Source organism: Crocuta crocuta, unplaced genomic scaffold (assembly GCF_008692635.1).
Source record: "Crocuta crocuta isolate KB4526 unplaced genomic scaffold, BGI_CrCroc_1.0 scaffold73, whole genome shotgun sequence".
Lineage (NCBI taxonomy): Eukaryota > Metazoa > Chordata > Mammalia > Carnivora > Hyaenidae > Crocuta > Crocuta crocuta.
This window is the reverse complement of record NW_027529443.1, coordinates 1,176,687-1,191,785: the sequence shown is the minus strand read 5'-3', so window position 1 is coordinate 1,191,785 and position 15,099 is coordinate 1,176,687. Positions and strand designations below refer to the sequence as shown.

General features: G+C 44.8%; 1 protein-coding gene and 1 long non-coding RNA gene across 4 annotated transcripts in view; one reads left to right on the top strand and one right to left on the bottom strand.

Moving 5' to 3' along the window:
- Positions 1-452: 452 nt before the first annotated feature.
- TMEM219 (transmembrane protein 219) lies at positions 453-12,280 on the bottom strand. 3 transcript variants are annotated; one of them, XM_077760396.1, is made up of 6 exons: positions 12,195-12,280; positions 10,936-11,137; positions 10,655-10,844; positions 3,381-3,610; positions 1,799-1,968; positions 453-553 (listed from the first exon to the last, which is right to left on the bottom strand). In XM_077760396.1, exons 2-5 carry the CDS (start codon positions 11,098-11,100, stop codon positions 1,831-1,833), a joined length of 723 nt encoding a protein of 240 aa, XP_077616522.1. In that variant the 5' UTR covers positions 11,101-11,137; positions 12,195-12,280; the 3' UTR covers positions 453-553; positions 1,799-1,830. The 3 variants fall into 3 exon arrangements, with proteins under 3 accessions (XP_077616522.1, XP_077616521.1, XP_077616520.1); XM_077760395.1 differs by having other exon boundaries at positions 10,936-11,134; positions 12,195-12,278; XM_077760394.1 differs by lacking the exon at positions 12,195-12,280 and having other exon boundaries at positions 10,936-12,149.
- A 94-nt stretch (positions 12,281-12,374) lies between these two features.
- Positions 12,375-15,099, top strand: part of LOC144228550 (uncharacterized) — a 32,573-nt gene continuing 29,848 nt past the window's right edge. The window contains exon 1 of the long non-coding RNA XR_013334219.1: positions 12,375-12,589. This is a non-coding gene — a long non-coding RNA (uncharacterized LOC144228550). The remainder of the gene's footprint in view (positions 12,590-15,099) is intronic.

The window sequence follows — 15,099 nt, the reverse complement described above, 5'->3', positions numbered from 1 at the left end:
GCCGTGATCTGCGCCTGCGTATAGGGTAGCTGTTGGGAGGGGCAAGGGAGGGAGGCTTGCTGGGCTCGGAAAAGGCGGGAAAATGGACTGCTCTGGCTAGTAACCATACAGCCAGGACATGGGCTCCTAAGTTCGAGGAATCTTTGCTAGGAAAACTCAATCTGTCAGATCCCTTCAGGAAGCAGGCATTTCACAATTGCATGACCTGCCCAAGGTCACAAAGCATTTATGTCAAAGCATTTCCATGACCATATCCACCTAATTCTCTCAACTGGTAGGAGCTATCAACTTTATTTCATAGAAGAAAACAAGACAGAGTGGCAGAGCTGGGATAAAAGGTATTTTCCAAAGACAAGTCACAAACTGAGGATTCAGCAAAGTCAAGTCCCCCAACCCTGTCTGCCCTGAAATTCCCACCTCAATCCAATCCCCAATAAACACCCTGGGCAACATTGGGCAAAAAAAGCCTTTTATTTCCCCCCACATTCCAGCTCTCCATTTTTTGTAACATCTCTTCCAACTCAGAACAAAGGCCAGAGAAGTTGATTCACACCTGGAGAAAAAGAAAATTAAAAACCAGGGCAGATCAGAAGGCCCTTGGGGGAAGCGCTGGGATGCTGCAGAGTCAGGAACGGAGGAAATGGCAACTAGAGATAGGTACAAGCGCTTCTCCTGACTGGGGTGGGTGGCTTCAGGACCCCAGGATCTGCCAGGAGCCAGAGAGGCTTCCTTTCCCAGTCCACTCAGATCTAAAAAAGGCCAAGAGAGTTCCACCATCTCCTATCCCAGTCAGGTGGAGAGGGCAGTGATGCCTAGTCCTGAGCAAAATAAGCAAAGTTGATCTTGAGCATCTAGTTCCTTTGGCCAGAGCCGCTCCCTGGGCTTGAGCCATCGTCACTTCTCCCATGGTTATTTCCTAGGGCACAGCAGCCATTTGTTGAAACTGAGAATGGTTTAAGAGCTGGCTGTGTGGCGCCCAGGTGGCTCAGTCGGTTAAGCAGCCGACTTCAGCTCAGGTCATAATCTCATGGTTTGTGAGTTCAAGCCCTGTGCCGGGCTCTGGGCTGACAGCTTGGGGAACCTGGAGCCTGCTTCAGATTCTGTCCTCCTCTCTCTCTGCCCTCTCCTGCTCACACTCTATCTCTCAAAAATAAATGTTTAAAAAAAGAGCTGGATGCACAACAGATAACTCTCATATTATGAGATACACCTGACAGTGAGACTTTTTTTTGCAGAAACATTGTTTTTCTTTAATGAGCTGACACATTAACTGGTTAGCCAATATGGCCCCCACCCACTGCTACCTTTGTGAGGTGTGTTCCTCCAAAGATCCTGATTTGCAGAATCAACTTTTTCTAAATGCAGTGAAGGCTGATAGAAGGTGTATGTAAAATGCTTAGGCACATAGTACGTCCCTGTAAATGGGCATCACCAATCCTTCTGAGCTGTTCAAGAGGTGCTTTACAAAATTTGCATTATAAAAATGGGTATCAGGATGTCAGGAAAAAAAGCAAGACAACCATAATTCACATCCAGGATGCATCATCAAATTTGAACCCTCTCGACTCCCACTGTTGCCCAAAAAACGTGGATGTGAACTTCAGTTATGGATGAATCTTAAAAATCAGAAAGTTAACTGAAAGAAGTCAGTCACAAAAGAATATGTATGATTCCGTCTACGTCGAGTTCAAAAATAAGTAAAACCAAACCGTATTATTAAGGAATGGCTCTATCTATGTTCTAATTGCCACCCCTACTCCATCCCCTACTCCCAAAGGACTGGGGCAAAGCACCTTACCTGAGAACAAGATGGGAACTAGGCCAGCGCCCTCAGAGCCGGGTTCGAGACCAGTGGGACTCCCGGCGTGGGTGGAAGCACGTAGCAGTGAGACAGCAGAGAAGGCCACAGAAGAGAAGCAGGAAGGAGCCCAAAACAAACAGTCTGGAGCCACACAGAGCCAGCTCCTCCTAAGGATGGGCACAGGGAGGGAAGGAGGAATGAATGAGAGAGGGAGGGCGGAGAATCCTCCCCTGGGAAGACATCTTATCCCCAGGCCATGAACTAGAGAGAGAAGCCCTCATGGGGGAGAGGGCTCTCTACATCCAAGAGAGAAGGAGAACCCAAAAAGAAAATGTAATTTCTGTATAAGCTAGTTGTCTCGATGGTCCACAAACTGCTTTCTTGCCCAGCCATTTAAGTGAGCCCCCTTATGTCTCCATGAGACAGGAACGTTCACTACCATCCACATTGGAAATATGCTCAAGCAGGGCCAGGTCTGGTAAGCAGTTTTTTCTCTGATTCTGAACTCCCAGGTGATGTTCCTCCCCAGGGTCTTCGCAAGTGTGAGGAAAGAGTACACAGTAGCCTCCTAACTGCTCTCTCTTCTCCACTCAGTCTCTTCCACCCAGCACCACTGGACCCCATGGCCTGCAGTGTCAAGTTGTAGCATTTTAGGCATCGTGGTACCTCATAATAAGGCCCCTGCATCTCTTCTATCTCTTCCCCTCAGTCCTTTCTAAGCCCCTCATCATGGAGCGCCCTCGAAGGCCGAACATTTTTCAATCTCTAGGCCTGTGTTTGTGCTGGCCCTTTGGCCTGGAATGTATTTCCCCTCTCCCGAACCCCCTCTATTGCATTCCCTGCCCACATCTTCCTCCTCTTCAAGGGTCACCCTGAAAGGGGAGAAAAAGCCTGTGACTGCAGTCAGAAGGCATAGGTTGCAATCCTGTGTCTGCCACTTAACCAGTCGTGTGGCCTTGGCCAACTCACTCCCTCTCTCTAAGCCTGTTTCCTCATCTGTAAAATAGGATAATAACAGCTACCTCAAAAGGCTATTTTAAGATCAAATGAGATAATGAACCTGAAAGCACTTTGTACATCATAAACTACTATACACAATACCTTTTCTTAAAAGCCACCTTCTCTGTGAAGCGCTCTCCATAAATGTTCAAGTTAGGGTTAACTGCTCCTTATCCCATGTTTGAATAACACTTTGCTCACATCTCTCTGATAGCAATTAGCCCATTCTGCCTCTTCTTACAGCTTCTGAATTCCTTTATTCTGTTTAAAGACAAGTTAATAGTAATAGCTGTCGTTTACCCAGTCGCTGTTATGTACCAGGCATTGACCTGGGCACTTGACATTAATTCTCGTTCATCTTTATTTGTTGGAATCAAGAGATAATACCATGTTTTCCATTTTACAGATGAAGAAGCTGAGGCTCAGAGAGGCTCAGATGATTGCTCAAGGTCACACACCCTCTGAGGCAGAATTCTAGAGCCGATCCCTTTTTCTATTAGGTAAAATAGCCTCCAAGAGACTTCAAGACACAGCATTCTGCATGGGAGTCTACGAAACCCCAACAACCTGAGGTTCTTACCGAGGTGAGCAGCTTGGTGAGCACAAGGCCTTCGTGGCTCCAGACCCTGACACACTCCTCGGCCATCCTAGGGCTCAAGGTGGCATTTCCTGCTCCTTCCTCTGAGCAGGATATGGGTGGCTGGCTGGAGGGCAGGATTCCCGGAGCAGCTCTAAAATACAGGCAGGTTCCCGGGGTCCTCTCTGTGGTCACCCTGGCTGTAATGAGGACCACCTCTCCTGCAGAAGGTCCTAGGAGACGCACAGGAGAGGCGGTGGAAGAAAATGGAGGGTCGGAGGGCCGGAAGCCATCCATCTTCAGACTTACATTCATTTCTAATGCCTAAGGTGTTTTGGCATTGAGGCTATTCGATCAAGTGCTCTATGCCATCACTGTGTCATCAAGAAATGACAATAACTGTGTACCAATATAAACACAAAGTTAAGTTAGCTTACAATCAATAAAACAATCATACCAATACTCACAAAGTTGCAGTGACCCTGGGGCCGACACACATTAACAATGTCAGTCTGTATAAACTAGTTTGTCCTTCTTAAGAAACTTTCTACTAGGTCCCAAAATCCATTAAAAAGCTCACACCCCATTTCAGATTAGTGGGAAAAGGATGGCCTATTTAGTCAATGAATGGCCTTGGAATAATTTCCATTTGGAGAAAAAAAAAAGTTAGACACATCTCACACTAAGTAGAGGCTAGATGTGCTAAACACCTATACAAATAAACTAAACAAAACAAAACCCAAAAAAAACATTGAAGAGTATTTTCTAATTTTAAAGTGGGGAAGGCCTTCCTAAAAAAAATACAAGACCTAAAAGCCTGAGTAAAGAATGAGAGCAATAAACTCAACCTCATTAACAGTTAAAGGCTTCTCTGCAATGAAAGAGAACTTAAAAAAAAGTAACAGAATGGATGAAAATACCTATGTTTAACTGGCAAAAAGGTCTACTATCAGAATGTATAAGGATCTTCTAAAAATCAAGAAGGTAAAGCAAATAATTTTTTCTTTTCTTTTTTTCTGCAAAACTCCAAGACAAATAACTTAAAAGTAAAATGAGCAAAGGGTATGAACAGGAAGTTTATGGAGGCACGAAAATGGCCAATAAACCTATAAGATGTTCAACCTCACTAACAATCAGGAGAAAGTATTATTAAAACAATTGGGTAATTCCTTTGCTCATTAAATTGGTAAAAATTAAAGACTGATAATAACAAGAGTTGCTGAAGACATGAGGAAATGGGTACTTTCTATGAGTAACATCTTTTAGAAAAAGACAATTTGGCTGTATCTGTCGCAAGTTTAAATGGGTACAGAGAGGGACTGAGAAGATGCCCATCAAACTGTGGACTGAGGAGAATTTTTTTGTTTTGTTTTTCAGAGAGAGAGAGAGAGAGAGAAAGAGAGAGGAGGCATGGGGGAGGAACAGAGAGAGAGGAAGATGGAGGATCTGAAGCAGGCTCTGTGCCGACAGCATACAGCCCTATGGGGGGGCTCAAACCCAGGATCTGTGAGATCATGACTTGAGCTGCAGTTGGTCACTGAACCAACTGAGCCACCAAGCACCCTGAGGTGAGGAAGATTTTTACACGTGCTTTGTATACTTCTATGTGCTCTGAATCCACAACAAAATGAATTTGTCTATTAAAAAAAGATCCATATTCTTTTTTTTTTTTTTTTAATGTTTTATGTAATTCTAGGAGAGAGAGAGACAGCATGAACAGGGGAGGGTCAGAGAGAGAGGGAGTCACAGACTCTGAAACAGGCTCCAGGCTCTGAGCTGGCAGTCAGCACAGAGCCTGACGCGGGGCTCGAACCCACGAACCGCGAGATCATGACCTAAGCGAAAGTCGGATGCTGACTAAGCCAGCCAGGCGCCCCAAAAAGATCCATATTCTTGAACTCAGTCATCCCACTTGTAGAAACTAATCCTAAGGAAAGAAAGAGGGGCGCCTGGGTGGCTTAGTCGGTTAGGCGTCCGACTTTCGCTTAGGTCATGATCTCGCGGTTCGTGGGTTCGAGCCCCGCGTCAGGCTCTGTGCTGACTGCCAGCTCAGAGCCTGGAGCCTGTTTCAGAGTCTGTGACTCCCTCTCTCTCTGACCCTCTCCTGCTCACGCTGTCTCTCTCTCTCTCCTAGAAATAAATAAAACATTAAAAAAAATTTAAAAAAAAAAAAAAAGAAAGAAAAATGCCAAGTATACCAAGATGTTTATTGTGATTTCACAAAAAAATGCCAAAAAATAAGAAACAGTAGAGATGTTTAACACCAGGAAAAGCATTACAAATGATGGCCTAAGCACTTAATGGATCATCTTACATCCATTAAAATAAGAACATTCAGGCCAAGCAGTAAGAAAAAAAATGATGTCATAAGGGACAAAAGAGAAATAGAAACCAGTATATATATCATAATGAGAACTGAGAAATGTACATGTAAAAGTTTCTAAGAGAATGCCCCCTTTTCAATGTTTTCCAGATCGAATTAATCACCAAAGTCCTGTCAATCCCACATTGCCAATGTCTCTCAGATCAGTCCCTGTTTTTTACAGGATTGTTTTAGCTCAGTTTTTCTCATCATCTTTTTTTTTTTTCCCAAAAATTTTATTTCTTTAAAGTTATTTCTACACCCAACGTGGGGCTTGAACTTGCAACCCTGAGATCAAGAGTCGCACACTCCACCAACTGAGCCAGCCAGGTGCCCCTTCTCATCATCTTTCAATTGCAACCACCTCCTAACTGGTCTTCCTCCATCTGGATGCTTTCCTACCAAACAATCAGTCCACAGAGTGTGATCTTTTTAAAAGAACAACAACAACAACAAAACCCTACTATTTTCCTGACTAAATCTGTGAGTTTGCCCAACGTACTAAAGTTCAACTACCTGGGGGCGCCTGGGTGGCTTAGTCGGTTAAGCGTCCGACTTTCGCTTAGGTCATGATCTCGTGGTTCGTGGGTTCGAGCCCCGTGTCGGGCTCTGTGCTGACTGCCAGCTCAGAGCCTGGAGCCTGTTTCAGTCTGTGACTCTCTCTCTGACCCTCCCCTGCTCACGCTGTCTCTCTCTCTGTCTCTCCTAGAAAAAAAAAAAAAAGAAAATTAAAAAAAAAAAAATAAAGTTCAACTACCTGGCCTTGGCACACAAGACCCTCTCCATAGGATTCTGTCTGCTTCTTCGAGTCCATCTCTTGCCACTCACTCAATATTCCTTCCCTGCACCAAAATGAACCCCTTGAAGTTCTCAAACATGCCACTATGGTCCCCATCTGCATCCTTTTGTATATGCTTGTCCCTCTGGCTGAAAGAGCACACCCCTAAACCTCCCTTAAACCTCAGCTCAGGCACTGAATCCTTGAAAAAGCCTGTCTTCACTATCCCTGCTAGACAGGCGCCTGACTATTCCCACTGTACCTTGTGTGCTAGTTCACACATTGAAAGGTATTTACTCTGGGGAGCCTGAGTGGCTCTGTCAGTTGAGCATCTGATTCTTGACATCAGCTCGGATCATGATCCCAGGGTTGTGGAATTGAGCCCCAACTCCGCTCAGCACGGAGCCTGCTTGAGATTCTCTTTCTCTCCCTTTGCCCCTCCCCCACTTGTGCCCATGCTTTTGGTCTCTCTCAAATAAAAATTAAAAGGAAAGAAAAGAAAGGTATTTACTTCTGTTTATGTCTGTATCCTTGCTAGACTGTAAGCAGCTTGGGGCAAGGACCCATGTCTTCCATGTCTCTATGTTCCCCATGCTTGCTACACAGTAGGTGCTCAATAATTATTGCTTAGATGATGCAATCACAGGTGGGTTATAGTTTAATTTGTCCAGAGTAATCTTTCATGATATTATTTTGGTTCTAATCATTATAAAAAGAACATGGGCTTGTTTGCAAAAACAGAACTGGAGAAGTTGATCCTAAAATTCATGGTAATTAAAGGGATCTGGAATAACAACAATTTTTCAAAAGAAGAACAAAGTTGGGGATAGGCTAAACGGGTAAGGGACATTAAGGAATCTACTCCTGAAATCACTGTTGCACTATATGCTAACTTGGATATAAATTTTTTAAAAATTAATTTAAAAAAAGTTGGAGGACTCACATTTTCTTTCTTTCTTTTAAGGTTTATTCATTTTTCATAGAGAGAGAGACAGAGAGTGAGGCAGGGAGAAGCAGAGAGAGAGGGCGACACAGAATCTGAAGCAGGCTCCAGGCTCTGAGCTGTCAGCACAGAGCCTTACACGGGGCTCGAACTCAGACTGTGAGATCATGACCTGAGCTGAAGTTGGAAGATTAACCGACTGAGCCACCCAGGCACCCCGCAGATGGGAATTTTCAGATTTCAAACTTAATACAAAGCTATAGTAATTAAGAGTCTCCTGCTAACATAAGGATAGACGTAAAGATCAATGGACGAGAACTGAGAGTCCAGGAAGAAAACCTGTATATACATCCATGCTCAGCTGATTTTCAATGCGAGTGCCAAAATTATTGAAAGAGAATACTCTTTTCAACAAAACATGTTGGGACAACTGAATAGTTACTTGCAAACATTGAAATTGGATCCATCCTCACACTGTTCACAAAAATTAACTAAAAAATGGATCATAGAGCAAAATATAAGAGTCAAAACTATAAAACTTTAGTAGAAAGTACAGGAGTCAATCTTAGTGAGCTTGAGTTAGGCAAAGCCTGCTAAACCAAGAAACTAAGCACAAGCAACAAAAGAAACAATAGATAAACTGTATTTCATCAAAATTAAAACCTTTGTGCTTCAAAGAACACCATCAACAAAATGAAAAGACAACCCAGAGAATGGGAGAAAATATTTGCAAATCATACCTTAGATAAGAGACTTGTATCTAGAAAATATAAAGAACTCTCAGTACTCAACAATTAAAAGACAAATTATCCAATTTCTTTCAAAAGCAAACTCTGAATATACTTTTCTCCAAAGAAGATAGACAAATGACCAATAAGTGCATGAAAAAAAAATGTTCAAGGGCATCTGGGTGGCTCAGTCAGTTTAGTGTCTGACTTCAGCCCATGTCATGATCTCACGATCCATGAGTTTGAGCCCCACGTCGGGCTCTGTGCTGACAGCTCAGAGCCTGGAGCCTGCTTCAGATTCTGTGTCTCCCTCTCTCTCTGCCCCTTCCCTGCTCACAGTCTCTCCCTTTCTCTCTCGAAAAATAAACAAATATTAAAAAAAAAGAAAAAGAAGAAATGTTCAGTATCATTAGTCATGCCAATCAGAACCACAGTGAGGGGCGCCTGGGTGGCTCAGTCAGTTAAGCATCCAACCTCGGCTCAGGTCATAATCTCACAGTTTGTGAGTTCGAGCCCTGTGTTGGGCTCTGTGCTGACAGCTCAGAGCCTGGAGGCTTCTTCCGATTCTGTATCTCCCTCTCTCTGCCCTTCCCTTGCTCATGTTCGGTCTCTCTCTCTCCCAAAAAGAAATAATTAAAAAAAAAAAAAAAAGGAACCACAGTGAGATACTACTTCCCACTGCCTAGAATGGCCAGAATAAAAAAGACAATAACAAATGCTGGTGAGGATGCGGAGAAATTGGAATTCTCATTCACTACTGGGAGGAATACAAAATGGTGCAGGCACTTTGGAAAATAGCCTGGCAGCTGTTTAAATGAGAGTGCCTCGGTGGCTCAATCCGTTAAGGGTCTGACTCTTGATTTCAGCTCAGGTCATGATCACAGAGTCGTGAGATCAAGTCCTCTGTCAGGCTCCAAGCTGAGAATGCAGCCTGCTTGGGATTCTCTCTCTCCTCTCTCTGCCCCTCCCCTGGTCATGCTAATAAAAATTAACATTAAAAAAATGATTAAACGTAGAGTTACCATATGATCCAGCAATTCCACTCCTTGGTAGTTCATTTCACCCAAGAGAAATGAAAATTATGATCTCACAAAACCTTGTATGTGAATGTTCACAGTGGCATTGTTCATAATAGTCAAAAAGTAGAAACAATCCAAATGTCAATCAGCTGGTGAATGGATAAATGAAATGTGGTCTATTCATACAACGAATGCTATTCAGCAATAAAAACATGAAGTACTGATAAGTGCTATGACATGGATGAACCTTGAACACACGCTGGCTGAAAGAAGCCAGATCACAAAAGACCACATACTGTATGAAATGTTCAGAATAAGCGAATCTACAGGAAAAGAAAGTAGTTGCCTGGGTCTGGGAGGTTAGGAGGAAAAGAGGAGTGACTGATAATGGGTATAGGATTTCTTTTTGAGGGAATGAATATGTTCTAAAATTGATTGTGATGATAGCTGCCCACTTTTGTGAATATGCGAAAAGCAATTTAATTATACATTTTAAATGTGTGAGTTTGATGGTGATCCTATCTCAACAAAGCTCTCGTGGATATATTTAGAAAATAAAGAGCACAGGAAATATTACCCCAAGTCTGTACATATCAGACCTCCCCCCGTGACACACTCATATACATATGTAATTCACAAGAGAATCTTAGAATGATAGGGTTGAAAAGGACCTCAGAAGCCGGAGAGTTCTACCTTTCTCCCCTCCCTTTCCATCTCCCCAGTTTCAGGCAAAGAACCTGAGGTCAAATCTCATGCAGGAATCAACGGACTCTCTCTCTCTCATCATTTTCCCAGACGACTCTAAGCTCTATGGAAATGGAGATGCCTAATTTTTTCTGTATCCTCCATAGCACATAGAGCTGTGGTAAGAACAGAGCAGGCACTTAGGACACTTGCCTAATTGAACAGGACATGCTTCTTGAATATCCCTGAGGAAAAAGAAGGTGCCTCTAAGAGGAGAAAGCAGTAGAGATGAAGAGGGATAAGAAAAAAACAGTAGGTCAAATCTATCTCATCTCATTATACCCCCCAGGATGGAACCAAAGAACCTCAGCGGTGCCTCGGTGGCTCAGTCTGACTTGATTTCAGCTCAGGTCATGATTCCAGGGTCATGGGATTGAGCCCCAAGTCAGGCTCTGTGCTCTCTGTGTTAGAGGCTACTTAGGATTTTCTCTCTCTCCCTCTGCCCCCTCCCGCTGCTCATATTCGGGCTCTCTCTCAAAAAAAAAAAAAAGAAGAAGAAGAAAAGGGAGAAAAGGGAGGAGGAGAAGAAAGAAGAATGTCAGAGCTGGAAGGAGAAAAAGAAAACACCTGTTCACTGGAAGTATGAAAGTATCTAGTCCTTACTACAGCAGAAGTGACCCAGGGTCACCAGGTTGGGAAGGTCAGAGACAGGGCCCACCCCGAAGTGTTCTGATGCCCAGCCCATAGTCCTCCTTGATCTCACCTTTCAATCCCAAATGACTACCCGAGACCTGGGTTTGGAATGTCTGGGTCTTGTTCCTGTCTGGACCATCTCCGAAGTTCAAGGTGGTCAGTAAGCCTACGACTTGAGACCCACGCCACTTCCCTGTGACTGTCCCATTCACAGGGCACAGGGTCAGCTGGCCAAAAGATCTCAGGAAAGAGACCCAGTCCTATGTGCAAAAGAAAGATGAGAGAGAGGTGAGAGGGGAGAGATTAGCAGCATGAGCAGGCCAGTATGGAAAGGATGAAGAAGGTACTCACCTGAGGGATGTCAGGGCTGCGCAGGCCAGTCCTGTGGGTGAGAAGGAAGCTGCCAAGGCCCAGGCCCGAAAGGCCAAGAAGCAGCAGGATCAAAGTGGCACAGACCAGAGGTGGGTGGTGGGCCAGACAGAGATGCAGGTTGTGCCCTGCCTGGCAGCTGCCCATGGGGAGGAGAGGGGTCCGGGCCTCCACGGAGAGCCTGCTGGAGGACAGGAAGGAAGAACTGGACAAGAGCCTGAGAGTCAGAAGGCACTTACCCATTTTATTCAAAGGGAAGCTAAAGCACTGAAAAGACAAGGGACTTGCTCGAGGCCACACAGCCAGTTAGTGCCAGAGCCAGGACAAGAACCCAAGGCTCTTGATTCCCAAGTGTTCATCGCCATGCACCACTCAAAAAAAATGTCTGCTCTATTTCATCTCTGATGTAATCAATGCAGAAGCAAAGCAGAGCACACTGTGCTCGAAAAAGGAACCCAAATGGAGAATTCTCAAGGGGAGAAATTGAGGAAGCAGCTGTTCCGGGGCTAGGGTTTGGCTGAAGAACAGTTCCAGCCAATAGCCTAGACAAAGGAAGTGTCTGATGAAAAGCACTCCACTTTGGAGCAAAACGGTCAGTCTGAATCCTCTGCCACTCGCTGGCTAAGTGAAAAATCCAGAGAAAAACCAGTTAACCTTTGTGAGCTTAAGGATCTGCGTTCTAAGAACACCAAATAATGAGGACTAAACGTGACAGCTAAAGCAGTTTGCATAGTACTCGGGCCTTGCAGAGACTCAACAAATGTCCATTTCCTTTCTATTTCTCTGTGTCATACTGATCTTAAAAACTAGGTGAAGCAAGGCAAAAAAACACTGTGGTGGAAACTGAGGTTCCGGGACTTTAACAGAGGAGGGGCAGGGCCAAGGTCTGAAACCCGTTTTCTTCTTCCAGGTAGAAGGAGTGCCCTTTCCCAAGCGAGAAGCGACAGTCTTATGAAAAGGAACATCTGGAAGGCGGGATAAACATAGTGGGGGGGGGGAGAAGGGGGGCTCCAGGGAAATACAGGTGTCACAAATGCCCAGCCCCTGCCCTGCCTCCCGTCCCGGCACATCTGGAAAGAGGAAGAAAGCACGAAGGGGGAGGGCAGAGCCTGAGGTCAGCGGCTGGTGGTGCCCCAGGGCCTCCCCTCCTCCCGCCCCAAGCCCCTCCTGCAGGAACTCAACACCCGCAACATCCCTTTCCCGGTCTTGCGGCGTCGGGCCCGCCTGCCGCTAGCTCTCACCGCTCGCAGCCGGGCGGAGGCCGGCGCCCCCCGCGACGTCACGCGTGGAGCAGCGAAGGGGCGGGGTCTGGGCTCCCCCCCACCCACCCCCACCCGCGCGGTGGGGATTCGCATGCGCAGTGTCCACGCTGGCGGCCGCCCGGCCTCTCCCGGTCTGGGCGGGGGCGTACCAAGAGGAAAGGCCAGGAAGGGGCAACGGAGACGAAACTACTCCGAGGTGGGTGCGTAACCGGGAGACAGGCAAAGGCGCTGACTCCAGGGACGTTGTTAGAACCGGAAAGCCTTACTCCGGAGACGCTGGGGGACATTTCAACGACAGTCGCGTCGCAGGCATTTTTCTGTTGCTGGTCCCCCACCCGCGCCAGTCGCACAGCCCAGCCGCACCCAGGTTCCGGGTAAGAATTTGGGGTCCGCCCGGGGGCGGGACTCCAGTCCTAGGACTCTGGCCTTATGGGCTGTCTTCGCTCAGCTCTTCTACGCGGACCTAACGTCTACACTGCACGCTTGGCCTCTGATTTTAGCGACCCCTTAATGCATAGGATACTATAGCTGCAGGGCTGCTCAATAGAGACCATCTTATTTCACTCCGGCCCATATTTTAGAGATGAGGACACCTGAAATAATGGGACGCATGGAGCCGAGAGCCCTGGATACAAATCCTAACTTTGTAACCGTGCTCCTTTGGGGAGCCAAGTTTGTTAAAGGGGTTCATCTACCTACGTCACTGGTTGAATGGGAAGCTGAAGAGGCAAAGTGTGGGAAAACATGAGTCCAGTGTGCACTGAGCACACAGATAAATGTGTGCAGTGCGCTCCGCAAATAAATGCTCCTTGAAATAAGATCTTAATATTCAACTCTCCTGAGGCTCTAAGACAGACACCAGGTCATTCCTGTACCACTCCCCTTCTCAAAAGTTTATAACCCCAAACCCTTTCCTAAATGGTAAAATAATATTCAACAAGGGTACCAAGACCATTCACTGAAGAAAAGCTAGTCTTTTCAACAAATGGTGTTGGAAAAACTAGATACCCACATGTGAAAGGATGAAGTTAAACCCTTACCTTACACCATATGTAAAAGTTAATTCAAAATGCACCAAAGAAGTAAATGTAAGAGCTGAAACTATAAAAGTCTTAGAAGAAAACGTGAGGAAAGCTTCATGACATTGGATTTGGCAATGATTTCTTGGCTATGACACCAAAAGCACAGACAACAAAAGAAAAAAATAGGTAAGTTGGACTACATCAAAATTTAAAACTGAGAGCGTCTGGGTGGCTCAGATTGTTAAGTGTCCAGCTCTTGGTTTCACATCAGGTCGTGATCTCATGGTTGATGAGTTCGAGGGCCCTTCACTGTCAGCACAGAGCCTGCTTGGAATTCTCTCTCCCTCTCTACCCCTCCCCCACTCACATATGCTCCCTCTTTCTCTCTGAAAATAAATAAACTTTAAAAAATTAAAAATTTTTGCACATCAAAGACACAAGAGAGTGAAAATCAACCCATGGAACGGGAGGAGATATTTGAAAATCATGTATTTGGTAAAGACTAAATAATATCCAGAATATATAAAGAGCTCTTACGACTCAACAACAACAAAAATCCTGGTTAAAAAATAGCCAAAGGACTGGAAGATCTTTCTCCAAAGATATACTAATGGCCAATAGACACATGAAAAATACTAAACATTACTAATCATTAGGGAAATGCAAATGAAAACCACAATTGAATACACCTCACAGCAATTAAGATGGCTACTATTTTAAAAAAAAGGAAGAAAGGGAAGTAAGTGTTAGCAAGATTGGAAAAATCGGAACCCTTTTGCACTGTGAGTGAGAATTTAAAGTGGTACAACCAGAATAGTGGCTCTTCAAAAAATTAAAAATGGAATTACCAGAGGTGCCTGGCTGGCTCTTGATCTTGGGGTTGTGAGTTTGAGCCCCATATTAGGTGTAGAGATTACTTTAAAAAATAATAAAATCTTGGGGTGCCTGGGTGGCTCAGTCAGTTAAGTGTTTGACTTAAGCTCAGGTCATGATCTCATGGTTTGTGAGTTTGAGCCCTACATTGGGCTCTGTGCTGACAGGTAGGAGGCTGCTTTAGATCCTCAGTCTCCCTCTCTTTCTGCCCCTCCCCTGCTCGAGCTCTGTCTCTTTTTCTCTCTCTCCAAAATAAGCATTTTAAATAAATAAATAAAAATCTTTTAAAAATAGAATTACCATATTATCCAGCAATTCCACTTTTGGAGTATATACCCTCAAATAATTGAAAGCAAAATCTCTAAGAGATATTTGTATACCCATGTTCATAGCAGCATTATTCACAAGGGCTACAAGGTGAAAGGAACCCAATGGTCCATCAACAGATGAATGGATAGATAAAATGTGTTATATACATACAATGAAATATTTTTCAGTCTTTAAAAGGAAGGAAGTTATGATACATGCTACAACCTGGATGAACCTTGAGGACATTATGCTGAGTGAAATAAGCCAGGCACAAAAAGACAAATACTGTATGATTCCACTGATATGAGGTACTGGAGTAGCCAAGTTCATAAGAGATAGAAGGTAGAATGGTGGTTACCGGGAGCTGGGGGGAAATGGGAATGGGAAGTTACTGTTTAATGGGTAGAGAGTTTCAGTTTTGGAAGATGCAAAGAATTCTGGAGGTGGATGATGGTAACGGTTGCACAAGGTGAATGTACTTAAGACTACTAGATTTCTGCACTTAAAAATGCACAGACAAAAATGGTTAAGATGGAGGGCACCTGGGTGGCTGGTCAGTTGAGTGTCCAACTCTTGATTTCTGCTCAGGTCACAATCCCAGGGTTGCAGAATCGAGCCCCTAGCATGGAGCCTGCTTAAGATTCTCTCTCTCCCTCTGCCCCTTCTCCCCACCCCCCCAC